This window comes from Salmo salar, chromosome 07 (assembly GCF_965601325.2).
Source record: "Salmo salar chromosome 07, fSalSal1, whole genome shotgun sequence".
NCBI classification, from domain to species: Eukaryota; Metazoa; Chordata; class Actinopteri; order Salmoniformes; family Salmonidae; genus Salmo; species Salmo salar.
This window is the reverse complement of record NC_138297.1, coordinates 2,826,090-2,840,000: the sequence shown is the minus strand read 5'-3', so window position 1 is coordinate 2,840,000 and position 13,911 is coordinate 2,826,090. Positions and strand designations below refer to the sequence as shown.

At 50.9% G+C, this 13,911-nt stretch overlaps 2 protein-coding genes across 2 annotated transcripts in view; both read left to right on the top strand.

Moving 5' to 3' along the window:
• The first annotated feature begins 968 nt into the window (after positions 1-968).
• Positions 969-9,069, top strand: LOC145879988 (uncharacterized). Its single transcript, XM_082977297.1, has 3 exons — positions 969-1,178; positions 4,624-4,768; positions 8,812-9,069. Exons 1-3 carry the CDS (start codon positions 1,143-1,145, stop codon positions 9,027-9,029), a joined length of 399 nt encoding a protein of 132 aa, XP_082833423.1. The 5' UTR covers positions 969-1,142; the 3' UTR covers positions 9,030-9,069.
• Positions 9,070-9,082: 13 nt separating this feature from the next.
• The window catches only part of corin (corin, serine peptidase), a 92,791-nt gene continuing 87,962 nt past the window's right edge, over positions 9,083-13,911 (top strand). Inside the window, exon 1 of the mRNA XM_045721373.2 lies at positions 9,083-9,214. Within this exon, the coding sequence (XP_045577329.2) occupies positions 9,109-9,214 (106 nt within the window). The 5' untranslated portion in view covers positions 9,083-9,108. The remainder of the gene's footprint in view (positions 9,215-13,911) is intronic.

Sequence of the window (13,911 nt, the reverse complement as noted above, 5' to 3'; positions counted from 1 at the left end):
CCTTTACCTGGTCTGATCTTTACCTGGTCTGATCTTTACCTGGTCTGACCTTTACCTGGTCTGACCTTTACCTGGTCTGACCTTTACCTGGTCTGACCTTTACCTGGTCTGACCCCGAGGGCGAAGGCCCTGCCAGCCGTCTGTTAAATTATATTCATGTTGACGCACAAGTCAAATCTGTGTCAAAGTTTCTCCGAATCTAATGGAACAGGTGTGTGTGTGTGTGAGGGTTGACGAGAGAGAGAGGGAGAGAGAGAGTCAGGGAGGAGAGAGAGACGGGGGAGAGAGAGAGAGTCAGGGAGGAGAGAGAGAGGGAGAGAGTCAGGGAGGAGAGAGAGACGGGGGAGAGAGAGAGAGTCAGGGAGGAGAGAGAGACGAGAGAGAGAGTCAGGGAGAGAGAGAGTCAGGGAGGAGAGAGAGAGAGGGAGAGAGAGAGTCAGGGAGGAGAGAGAGAGCGTCAGGGAGGAGAGAGAGACGAGAGAGAGAGGGAGAGAGTCAGGGAGGAGAGAGAGACGGGGGAGAGAGAGAGAGTCAGGGAGGAGAGAGAGACGAGAGAGAGAGTCAGGGAGAGAGAGAGTCAGGGAGGAGAGAGAGACGGGGGAGAGAGAGAGTCAGGGAGGAGAGAGAGACGAGAGAGAGAGGGAGAGAGAGAGTCAGGGAGGAGAGAGAGACGAGAGAGAGAGGGAGAGAGAGAGTCAGGGAGGAGAGAGAGACGGGGGAGAGAGAGAGTCAGGGAGGAGAGAGACGGGGGAGAGAGAGAGAGTCAGGGAGAGTGAGAGAGACGGGGAGAGTGAGAGAGAAAGTCAGGGAGTCTGGGAGAGGGAGTAAGAGAGAGAGTCAGGGAGAGCGAGAGAGACGGGGAGAGAGAAAGTCAGGGAGTCGGCAGAGAGAGAGAGTCAGGGAGGGAGTGTGTGTGTGTGTGTGTGTGTGTGTGTGTGTGTGTGTGTGTGTGTGTGTGTGTGTGTGTGTGTGTGTGTGTGTTAGTGGGAGGAGTCCTGGGTAATGATAGCGCTCTAGAGGTTCTGCCTGGAGTCTCCCAGAGCAGCGCTGGGCTACCGGAGATTTAGCGTCTACCGTACGGGACAGCGATGAGTGTGTGAGGTGAGGTTAAAGAGCGAGGCAGCGAGAGGCGAACAAGCATCATGTTACCATCTCACGTCACGTTCAGCGGCACCGGGGTAAGAAACTCACCTCTCCTTTTCCTAGATTTTTCACTTCTTCGCTCCCTTGTTCGTTCGATCTTGCTGAATATTCCCGTTCGTCCTGTCTCTCTTCTGCTCTCGAAATATTTGAGTGGCTATTAGAGAACATAATTTTTCTCCTAAATGCCATTTATTTTTCGATCTGTACCGGTTATGTAAACCTAATGGCTTTAGTCCTATGATATAAATTATATATTTCATTTTAGCTGTTATTAAATTGTAGTGAGAATATCTCTGGAGAAACTTTAGCCAAAAACAACACACACACACACAAAAACAACACAACTTTTATAGGCTAGAAAGAATGCCCACATTCTTCACAGACGGCTGGTTCACATTCCCACTGTCTGATTCGGTTAGTTCCCACCAGGAGATTTGTTTAATCCAACGGATCTCTTCCGGTCTGACCGGTTAACGGGGCCTGCAGGTAAGTGCGCCCAGCTGCGCGGCTCCCTATTTAAAGCGCACGAGGTGTGAAACCGTCTCCTCTTCTCCTCCAGCGACGCACCGGGCTCGTCGCGTTTCCACCACTCGCGCTCCAACGTGTGGAAGACACAAAACACAGTCACACTTTCTCTCCCCTCTCTCTCTCTTTCTCTCTCCCCTCTCTCTCTCTTTCTCTCTCTCTCTCTCTCTCTCTCTCTCTCTCTCTTGTCTCTCTCCTCTCTCTCTGTCTCTCTCTCTGTCTCTCGTTCCTCTCTCTCTCTCTGTCTCTCTCTCTGTCTCTCCTCTCTCTCTCTGTCTCTCTCGCTCTAAAAATAAACGTCTTTCTCTTGAGTGGAGAGTTCAGATTCCCCCGTCCTGCACCGGGGGCACGCGGCTGTGCGGCTGGCTGAACGGAAAGTCTGAAGCGAAAAATACCTCGCAGTTAAAAATACCCCCCTCCTCCCCCCCCCCCCCCCCCCCCCCACACACACACACACACACATAAGGGCTGGAGCTGACGCTTAGTCCAAGTGCTGCTTCTGTTAGTGGGGAAAAAAACGGGCACCAGAGACCTCATCCCCCGCCTCGTAACTTACCTGGAAGGAAAGGATTCCCCACGACTACCGCCGTTCTGTTCCGTTACTCCTCTCTGGGTTACGTTAGAGCTCCGTTCTGTTCCGTTACTCCTCTCTGGGGAACGTTAGAGCTCCGTTCTGTTCCGTTACTCCTCTCTGGTTTACGTTAGAGCGCCGTTCTGTTCCGTTACTCCTCTCTGGGGAACGTTAGAGCTCCGTTCTGTTCCGTTACTCCTCTCTGGGGAACGTTAGAGCTCCGTTCTGTTCCGTTACTCCTCTCTGGGTTACGTTAGAGCTCCGTTCTGTTCCGTTACTCCTCTCTGGGTTACGTTAGAGCGCCGTTCTGTTCCGTTACTCCTCTCTGGGTTACGTTAGAGCTCCGTTCTGTTCCGTTACTCCTCTCTGGGTTACGTTAGAGCTCCGTTCTGTTCCGTTACTCCTCTCTGGGTTACGTTAGAGCTCCGTTCTGTTACGTTACTCCTCTCTGGTTTACGTTAGAGCTCCGTTCTGTTCCGTTACTCCTCTCTGGGTTACGTTAGAGCTCCGTTCTGTTCCGTTACTCCTCTCTGGGTTACGTTAGAGCGCCGTTCTGTTCCGTTACTCCTCTCTGGGTTACGTTAGAGCGCCGTTCTGTTCCGTTACTCCTCTCTGGGTTACGTTAGAGCTCCGTTCTGTTACTCCTCTCTGGGTTACGTTAGAGCGCCGTTCTGTTCCGTTACTCCTCTCTGGGTTACGTTAGAGCTCCGTTCTGTTCCGTTACTCCTCTCTGGGTTACGTTAGAGCTCCGTTCTGTTACTCCTCTCTGGGTTACGTTAGAGCTCCGTTCTGTTCCGTTACTCCTCTCTGGGTTACGTTAGAGCTCCGTTCTGTTCCGTTACTCCTCTCTGGGTTACGTTAGAGCTCCGTTCTGTTCCGTTACTCCTCTCTGGGTTACGTTAGAGCGCCGTTCTGTTCCGTTACTCCTCTCTGGGTTACGTTAGAGCTCCGTTCTGTTACTCCTCTCTGGGTTACGTTAGAGCGCCGTTCTGTTCCGTTACTCCTCTCTGGGTTACGTTAGAGCGCCGTTCTGTTCCGTTACTCCTCTCTGGGTTACGTTAGAGCGCCGTTCTGTTCCGTTACTCCTCTCTGGGTTACGTTAGAGCTCCGTTCTGTTCCGTTACTCCTCTCTGGGTTACGTTAGAGCTCCGTTCCGTTACTCCTCTCTGGGTTACGTTAGAGCTCCGTTCTGTTCCGTTACTCCTCTCTGGGTTACGTTAGAGCTCCGTTCTGTTCCGTTACTCCTCTCTGGTTTACGTTAGAGCTCCGTTCTGTTCCGTTACTCCTCTCTGGGTTACGTTAGAGCGCCGTTCTGTTCCGTTACTCCTCTCTGGGTTACGTTAGAGCTCCGTTCTGTTCCGTTACTCCTCTCTGGGTTACGTTAGAGCTCCGTTCTGTTCCGTTACATCCAGTTGGATCAGAGCGAAATGATCAACTCTGGAACGGCCGGTCCAATGTGAACAGGAAGAGGTGACGGCATATGTGAAGTGGTAAGCTTATTGACGACGCGCTTGTAGTGTATGTATGTATGAATAAACGGTCATTTTCATTTGTTTTCTGGGAAGATGGACTGAGTTTTTTTTTTGTTGCGCGCTGTTATGCACTAGGACCCTGTAGAGAGAAGATATGTATATATATAAATAGAGTCTGTATGGCTCTGTCATTTGTCGCCAAACCTAGAAGCGGGAATGTCCCGTCTCTCCCACTCCTGGTAAACTCATTATTGTGAATGTTGAGGGTGAGAGCGTCTCAAAGTCTCTTCTAACAACCATGGGACCTTTAAAAACACAATATTCTACCAGCTGACCTGTCTGTTAGTAACGGTCTCCTGTCTCGGTCTCTCTGTGTCTCTCTCTCCTCTCTCTCCTCTCTCTGTCTCCCCTCTCCCCTCTCTCTCTCTCCCCTCTCTCTCCTCTCTCTCTCCCCTCTCCCCTCTCTCTCCTCCCTCTCTCTCTCTCTCTCCTCTCTCTCTCCCCTCTCCCCTCTCTCTCCTCTCTCTGTCTCCCCTCTCCCCTCTCTCTCTCCTCTCTCTGTCTCCCCTCTCCCCTCTCTCTCTCTCTCTCCCCTCTCTCTCCTCTCTCTGTCTCCCCTCTCCCCTCTCTCTCTCTCCCCTCTCTCTCTCTCCTCTCTCTCTCCCCTCTCCCCTCTCTCTCCTCCCTCTCTCTCTCTGTCTCCTCTCTCTCTCCCCTCTCCCCTCTCTCTCCTCTCTCTGTCTCCCCTCTCCCCTCTCTCTCTCTCCGTCTCCCCTCTCTCTCTCTCCCCTCTCTCTCCTCTCTCTCTCCCCTCTCCCCTCTCTCTCCTCCCTCTCTCTCTCTGTCTCCTCTCTCTCTCCCCTCTCCCCTCTCTCTCCTCTCTCTGTCTGCCCTCTCTCTCTGTCTCCCCAGGTTGCTGATGAGGTCATCACCATGGGTGAAGTGTGTCCTCAGAAGATGACCTCGTCGAAGAACTACATTCGTCTCATCCTCCTCATCCTCGTTCCTGTTATCAGTCTGCTAACCTGTCTACTGCTGGTTCTACTGGCCTTCTCAGGTACACACACACACGCGCGCACACACACACGGACACACGGACACACACACAGCTGGACACGCACACGAGCACGCATCTGGTAATTTCAGTGGTCTTCTCCTCCTTCCTGTCCAGCTGTCTCTGTTTCCTGTGTCCACCCATTGGTTATCTAGTAGGCTGCGTCTGTTGTCCGTTTCTCTGATCACTCTCCCTTATTAATATATACTGCTCAAAAAAATAAAGGGAACACTTAAACAACACATCCTAGATCTGAATGAATGAAATCATCTTATTAAATACTTTTTTCTTTGCATAGTTCAATGTGCTGACAACAAAATCACACAAAAATAATCAATGGAAATCCAATTTATCAACCCATGGAGGTCTGGATTTGGAGTCACACTCAAAATTAAAGTGGAAAACCACACTACAGGCGGATCCAACTTTGATGTAATGTCCTTAAAACAAGTCAAAATGAGGCTCAGTAGTGTGTGTGGCCTCCACGTGCCTATATGACCTCCCTACAACGCCTGGGCATGCTCCTGATGAGGTGGCGGATGGTCTCCTGAGGGATCTCCTCCCAGACCTGGACTAAAGCATCCGCCAACTCCTGGACAGTCTGTGGTGCAACGTGGCGTTGGTGGATGGAGCGAGACATGATGTCCCAGATGTGCTCAATTGGATTCAGGTCTGGGGAACGGGCGGGCCAGTCCATAGCATCAATGCCTTCCTCTTGCAGGAACTGCTGACACACTCCAGCCACATGAGGTCTAGCATTGTCTTGCATTAGGAGGAACCCAGGGCCAACCGCACCAGCATATGGTCTCACAAGGGGTCTGAGGATCTCATCTCGGTACCTAATGGCAGTCAGGCTACCTCTGGCGAGCAGATGGAGGGCTGTGCGGCCCCCCAAAGAAATGCCACCCCACACCATGACTGACCCACCGCCAAACCGGTCATGCTGGAGGATGTTGCAGGCAGCAGAACGTTCTCCACGGCGTCTCCAGACTCTGTCACGTCTGTCACGTGCTGTGTGAACCTGCTTTCATCTGTGACGAGCACAGGGCGCCAGTGGCGAATTTGCCAATCTTGGTGTTCTCTGGCAAATGCCAAACGTCCTGCACAGTGTTGGGCTGTAAGCACAACCCCCACCTGTGGACGTCGGGCCCTCATACTACCCTCATTGAGTCTGTTTCTGACCGTTTGAGCAGACACATGCACATTTGTGGCCTGCTGGAGGTCATTTTGCAGGGCTCTGATAGTGCTCCTCCTGCTCCTCCTTGCACAAAGGCGGAGGTAGCGGTCCTGCTGCTGGGTTGTTGCCCTCCTACGGCCTCCTCCACGTCTCCTGATGTACTGGCCTGTCTCCTGGTAGCGCCTCCATGCTCTGGACACTACGCTGACAGACACAGCAAACCTTCTTGCCACAGCTCGCATTGATGTGCCATCCTGGATGAGCTGCAGTACCTGAGCCACTTGTGTTGGTTGTAGACTCCGTCTCATGCTACCACTAGAGTGAAAGCACCGCCAGCATTCAAAAGTGACCAAAACATCAGCCAGGAAGCATAGGAACTGAGAAGTGGTCTGTGGTCCCCACCTGCAGAACCACTCCTTTATTGGGGGTGTCTTGCTAATTGCCTATAATTTCCACCTATTGTCTATTCCATTTGCACAACAGCATGTGAAATGTATTGTCAATCAGTGTTGCTTCCTAAGTGGACAGTTTGATTTCACAGAAGTGTGATTCACTTGGAGTTACATTGTGTTGTTTAAGTGTTCCCTTTATTTTTTTGAGCAGTATATATACATTATTCCACTTCTCTCTGACCGTCACAGCGTTTATCTCTCCACTTCTCTCTGACCGTCACAGCGTTTATCTCTCCACTTCTCCCTGACCGTCACAGCGTTTATCTCTCCACTTCTCCCTGACCGTCACAGCGTTTATCTCTCCACTTCTCCCTGACCGTCACAGCGTTTATCTCTCCACTTCTCCCTGACCGTCACAGCGTTTATCTCTGACCGTCACAGCGTTTATCTCTCCACTTCTCCCTGACCGTCACAGCGTTTATCTCTCCACTTCTCTCTGACCGTCACAGCGTTTATCTCTGACCGTCACAGCGTTTATCTCTCCACTTCTCTCTGACCGTCACAGTGTTTATCTCTCCACTTCTCTCTGACCGTCACAGCGTTTATCTCTCCACTTCTCTCTGACCGTCACAGCGTTTATCTCTCCACTTCTCTCTGACCGTCACAACGTTTATCTCTCCACTTCTCTCTGACCGTCACAGCGTTTATCTCTCCACTTCTCTCTGACCGTCACAGCGTTTATCTCTCCACTTCTCTCTGACCGTCACGACGTTTATCTCTCCACTTCTCTCTGACCGTCACAACGAGAATCTCTCCACTTCTCTCTGACCGTCACAGCGTTTATCTCTCCACTTCTCTCTGACCGTCACAGCGTTTATCTCTCCACTTCTCCCTGACCGTCACAGCGTTTATCTCTCCACTTCTCTCTGACCGTCACAGCGTTTATCTCTCCACTTCTCTCTGACCGTCACAGCGTTTATCTCTCCACTTCTCTCTGACCGTCACAGCGTTTATCTCTCCACTTCTCTCTGACCGTCACAACGTTTATCTCTCCACTTCTCTCTGACCGTCACAGCGTTTATCTCTCCACTTCTCTCTGACCGTCACAGCGTTTATCTCTCCACTTCTCTCTGACCGTCACAGCGTTTATCTCTCCACTTCTCTCTGACCGTCACAACGAGAATCTCTCCACTTCTCTCTGACCGTCACAGCGTTTATCTCTCCACTTCTCTCTGACCGTCACAACGAGAATCTCTCCACTTCTCTCTGACCGTCACAGCGTTAATCTCTCCACTTCTCTTTGACCGTCACAACGAGAATCTCTCCACTTCTCTCCGACCGTCACAGCGTTTATCTCTCCACTTCTCTCTGACCGTCACAGCGTTTATCTCTCCACTTCTCTCTGACCGTCACAGCGTTTATCTCTCCACTTCTCTCTGACCGTCACAACGAGAATCTCTCCACTTCTCTCTGACCGTCACAGCGTTTATCTCTCCACTTCTCTCTGACCGTCACGACGTTTATCTCTCCACTTCTCTCTGACCGTCACAACGAGAATCTCTCCACTTCTCTCTGACCGTCACAGCGTTTATCTCTCCACTTCTCTCTGACCGTCACAGCGTTTATCTCTCCACTTCTCTCTGACCGTCACAGCGTTTATCTCTCCACTTCTCCCTGACCGTCACAGCGTTTATCTCTCCACTTCTCTCTGACCGTCACAGCGTTTATCTCTCCACTTCTCCCTGACCGTCACAGCGTTTATCTCTCCACTTCTCTCCACTTCTCTCTGACCGTCACAGCGTTTATCTCTCCACTTCTCTCTGACCGTCACAGCGTTTATCTCTCCACTTCTCTCCGACCGTCACAACGAGAATCTCTCCACTTCTCTCCGACCGTCACAGCGTTTATCTCTCCACTTCTCCCTGACCGTCACAGCGTTTATCTCTCCACTTCTCTCCACTTCTCTCCGACCGTCACAGCGTTTATCTCTCCACTTCTCTCTGACCATGTATTTATTTATTTTATTTAACCTTTATTTAACCTTTATTTAACCTTTATCTAACATTTATTTAACTTGGCAAGTCAGCCACTACTAAAGGGCACCAATAATAAGTAGAGACTTGCTTGGGACAAGAAACACGAGCAATGGACATTAGACCGGTGGAAATCTGTCCTTTTGGTCTGATGAGTCCCAATTTGAGATTTTTGTTTCAAACCGCCGTGTCTTTGTGAGATGCAGAGTAGGTGAACGGATGGATGATCTCAGCATGTGTGGTTCCCACCGTGAAGCATGGAGGAGGAGGTGTGATGGAGTGGGGGGTGCTTTGCTGGTGACACCTGCCCTGAATGACGGGTCGCCACTGAGACCCTATAGTATTGATTAGTCATCTGTTATCAGAACATCTATCTCTTCAGTATATAGTATTGATTAATCATCTCCAGGCTATAAGATTCCTCCTGTGTGTGTTGTGTTTCAGGAATCTTTGGCAATGTTTTCTTTTCGGGAGGAGAGTCGAACCCCCTCTTCGGCACGGCGTTCCCTCTCTCCACGGACACTCCGTTCACCGCCATCGGGACCTCTCCCGTTAACCCTAATGTGACCGGACCTGCCGGCACCGTGACCACGACCTCAGATCGACCCGACAGTAAACACAAACCTCGACCCAACTGGAACTCGCTATATTCCACACACTGATATTACTACTGTCACACGCTCTTCCTCTTCTTCATCCTCCTCATCCTCTTCATACTTCTCTTCTACAACTCCTCCCGCCATGGTTCACACAGACCCTCGTGATTGGGTGACCTCTATGACGTCACTGGGCACCTCCTGGCCAATCGGCACCACCCAAGATCCTTTGAGTCCCGCCTCCGACCAGGGTAAGACCCCGCCTCTCTCTCTCTCTGTCTCTCTCTCTGTCTGTCTCTCTCTCTCTCTCTCTCTCTCTCTCTGTCTCTCGCTCTCTCTGTCTCTCTCTGTCTCTCGCTCTCTCTGTCTCTCTCTCTCTCTCTCTCTCTCTCTCTCATTCAATTCAATAGACTTTTATTGACATGGAAAGTTAAATTACTTATATTGTCAAAGGATACGTATAACAAAAATGGTGGGACCAACAGCAATAATAATAATAGTAGTAGTAGTGGAAATGGGATTAACAGCAACTACAACAACAATATTAATCAGAACAACAATACATTAAAGCGACGGTAGTAGACCAGTGTCAACATGACTGAGAAGACACATGGTATGAAAGACAAAACAAAACTACATGGGAAATATTATCCACATTACATTGCACTTTTCACTGGCTGTCCCTCAGGTTGAGACAGGAGGACACATATCTGTCTGTCCCTCAGGTTGTGGCAGGAGGACACATATCTATCTGTCCCTCAGGTTGTGGTAGGAGGACACATATCTGTCTGTCCCTCAGGTTGTGGCAGGAGGACACATATCTGTCTGTCCCTCAGGTTGAGACAGGAGGACACATATCTGTCTGTCCCTCAGGTTGAGACAGGAGGACATATCTGTCTGTCCCTCAGGTTGAGACAGGAGGACACATATCTGTCTGTCCCTCAGGTTGAGACAGGAGGACATATCTGTCTGTCCCTCAGGTTGAGACAGGAGGACATATCTGGCTGTCCCTCAGGTTGAGGAAGGAGGACATATCTGTCTGTCCCTCAGGTTGTGGCAGGAGGACATATCTGTCTGTCCCTCAGGTTGAGGAAGGAGGACATATATCTGTCTGTCCCTCAGGTTGAGACAGGAGGACACATATCTGTCTGTCCCTCAGGTTGAGGAAGGAGGACATATCTGTCTGTCCCTCAGGTTGTGGCAGGAGGACATATCTGGCTGTCCCTCAGGTTGAGGCAGGAGGACACATATCTGTCTGTCCCTCAGGTTGAGGAAGGAGGACATATCTGGCTGTCCCTCAGGTTGAGGAAGGAGGACATATCTGGCTGTCCCTCAGGTTGTGGCAGGAGGACACATATCTGTCTGTCCCTCAGGTTGTGGCAGGAGGACATATCTGTCTGTCCCTCAGGTTGTGACAGGAGGACACATCTGTCTGTCCCTCAGGTTGTGGCAGGAGGACATATCTGTCTGTCCCTCAGGTTGTGGCAGGAGGACATATCTGTCTGTCCCTCAGGATGTGGCAGGAGGACACATATCTGGCTGTCCCTCAGGTTGAGACAGGAGGACACATAGTTGAGAACAAGTCCTTTATTTAACCAGGTTAGGCTAGTTGAGAACAAGTCCTTTATTTAACCAGGTAGGCTAGTTGAGAACAAGTTCTCTATTTAACCAGGTTAGGCTAGTTGAGAACAAGTCCTTTATTTAACCAGGTAGGCTAGTTGAGAACAAGTTCTTTATTTAACCAGGTAGGCTAGTTGAGAACAAGTCCTTTATTTAACCAGGTAGGCTAGTTGAGAACAAGTCCTTTATTTAACCAGGTAGGCTAGTTGAGAACAAGTCCTTTATTTAACCAGGTTAGGCTAGTTGAGAACAAGTCCTTTATTTAACCAGGTAGGCTAGTTGAGAACAAGTCCTTTATTTAACCAGGTATGCTAGTTGAGAACAAGTCCTTTATTTAACCAGGTTAGGCTAGTTGAGAACAAGTTCTCATATACAATTGCGACCTGGGCCAAGATAAAGCAAAGCAGTTCGACAACATACAACAACACAGAGTTACACATGGAATAAACAAACATACAGTCAATAATACAGTAGAAAAATAAGTCTATATACAATGTGAGCAAATGAGGTGAGATAAGGGAGGTAAAGGCAATAAATAGGCCATGGTGGCAAAGTAAATACAATATAGCAAGTAAAACACTGGAATGGTAGATTTGTAGTGGAAGAAAGTGAAAAGTAGAAATAGAAATAATGGGGTGCAAAGGAGCAATTTTTTATTTTTTTTTCCCTCATGATTTGGTCTAATTGTGTTGCTGTCCTGGGGCTCTGTGGGGTCTGATTGTGTTGCTGTCCTGGGGCTCTGTGGGGTCTGTTTGTGTTGCTGTCCTGGGGCTCTGTGGGGTCTGTTTGTGTTGCTGTCCTGGGGCTCTGTGGGGTCTGTTTGTGTTGCTGTCCTGGGGCTCTGTGGGGTCTGTTTGTGTTGCTGTCCTGGGGCTCTGTGGGGTCTGTTTGTGTTGCTGTCCTGGGGCTCTGTGGGGTCTGTTTGTGTTGCTGTCCTGGGGCTCTGTGGGGTCTGATTGTGTTGCTGTCCTGGGGCTCTGTGGGGTCTGTTTGTGTTGCTGTCCTGGGGCTCTGTGGGGTCTGTTTGTGTTGCTGTCCTGGGGCTCTGTGGGGTCTGTTTGTGTTGCTGTCCTGGGGCTCTGTGGGGTCTGTTTGTGTTGCTGTCCTGGGGCTCTGTGGGGTCTGTTTGTGTTGCTGTCCTGGGGCTCTGTGGGGTCTGTTTGTGTTGCTGTCCTGGGGCTCTGTGGGGTCTGTTTGTGTTGCTGTCCTGGGGCTCTGTGGGGTCTGTTTGTGTTGCTGTCCTGGGGCTCTGTGGGGTCTGTTTGTGTTGCTGTCCTGGGGCTCTGTGGGGTCTGTTTGTGTTGCTGTCCTGGGGCTCTGTGGGGTCTGTTTGTGTTGCTGTCCTGGGGCTCTGTGGGGTCTGTTTGTGTTGCTGTCCTGGGGCTCTGTGGGGTCTGTTTGTGTTGCTGTCCTGGGGCTCTGTGGGGTCTAATTGTGTTGCTGTCCTGGGGCTCTGTGGGGTCTGTTTGTGTTTGTGAACAGAGCCCCAGGACCAGCTTGCTTAGGGGACTCTTCTCCAGGTTCATCTCTCTGTAGGTGATGGCTTTGTTATGGAAGGTTTGGAAATCGCTTCCTTTTAGGTGGTTGTAGAATTTAACAGCTCTTTTCTGGATTTTGATCATTAGCGGGTATCGGCCTAATTCTGCTCTGCATTATTTGGTGTTTTACATTGCACACAGAGGATATTTTTTGCAGAATTCTACATGCTGTTTGGTGTTTGTCCCATTTAGTGAATTCTTGGTTGGTGAGCGGATCCCAGACCTCACAACCATAAAGGGCAATGGTTTCTATAACTGATTAAAGTATTTTTAGCCAGATCCTAATTGGTATGTATCTCTGTCTCTCTATCAGTTATACTTTGTACATTTATGGGCTTCTACCTTCAGAGGTCAATCACATTATAAGCAGTCTCTCTCTGTGTGTGTGTGTGTGTGTGTGTGTGTGTGTGTGTGTGTGTGTGTGTGTGTGTGTGTGTGTGTGTGTGTGTGTGTGTGTGTGTGTGTGTGTGTGTGTGTGTGTGTGTGTGTGTGCTGTCTGCGTCCTCTACCATCGTGGAGACGACGGGCTGAATTCTGAAGCACTCCAGGAGGGAGGGACAGGCCGTAACCATAAATCATTCAGGACATCTCTGGAATATTCTTCTCTCTCTGTGAGCAGGGGGAATGAGAGACGGAGAGGACTAAAAACACGATGTCCGTGAACCATTATCCAGAAGTCCTCTTCCATCCTCCTCTCTCTCTCCTCTCTCTTTCACCTGACTATGGCTAATTAGAGAGGGGTCTGGGCAGAGAGAGGGGTCTGGAGAGAGAGAGAGGTCTGGAGAGAGAGAGAGGTCTGGAGAGAGAGAGGGGTCTGGACAGCTAGAGAGGGGTCTGGACAGCTAGAGAGGGGTCTGGAGACAGAGAGAGGGGTCTGGAGAGAGAGAGGGGTCTGGAGAGAGAGAGAGGTCTGGAGAGAGAGAGGGGTCTGGACAGAGAGAGAGGGGTCTGGAGAGAGAGAGAGAGGTCTGGAGAGAGAGAGGGGTCTGGAGAGAGAGAGGGGTCTGGAGAGAGAGAGAGGGGTCTGGAGAGAGAGAGAGGGGTCTGGACAGAGAGAGAGAGGGGTCTGGAGAGAGAGAGGGGTCTGGAGAGAGAGAGAGGGGTCTGGAGAGAGAGAGGGGTCTGGAGAGAGAGAGAGGGGTCTGGAGAGAGAGAGAGGTCTGGAGAGAGAGAGAGGGGTCTGGAGAGAGAGAGAGGGGTCTGGAGAGAGAGAGAGGGGTCTGGAGAGAGAGAGAGGGGTCTGGAGAGAGAGAGAGGGGTCTGGAGAGAGAGAGGGGTCTGGAGAGAGAGAGGGGTCTGGAGAGAGAGAGGGGTCTGGAGAGAGAGAGGGGTCTGGAGAGAGAGAGGGGTCTGGAGAGAGAGAGGGGTCTGGAGAGAGAGAGAGGGGTCTGGAGAGAGGGTCTGGAGAGAGAGAGGGGTCTGGAGAGAGAGAGGGGTCTGGAGAGAGAGAGGGGTCTGGAGAGAGAGAGGGGTCTGGAGAGAGAGAGAGGGGTCTGGAGAGAGAGAGGGGTCTGGAGAGAGAGAGAGGGGTCTGGAGAGAGAGAGGGGTCTGGAGAGAGAGAGGGGTCTGGAGAGAGAGAGAGGGGTCTGGAGAGAGAGAGGGGTCTGGAGAGAGAGAGGGGTCTGGAGAGAGAGAGAGGGGTCTGGAGAGAGAGAGGGGTCTGGAGAGAGAGAGAGGGGTCTGGAGAGAGAGAGGGGTCTGGAGAGAGAGAGAGGGGTCTGGAGAGAGAGAGGGGTCTGGAGAGAGAGAGGGGTCTGGACAGAGAGAGGGGTCTGGAGAGAGAGAGGGG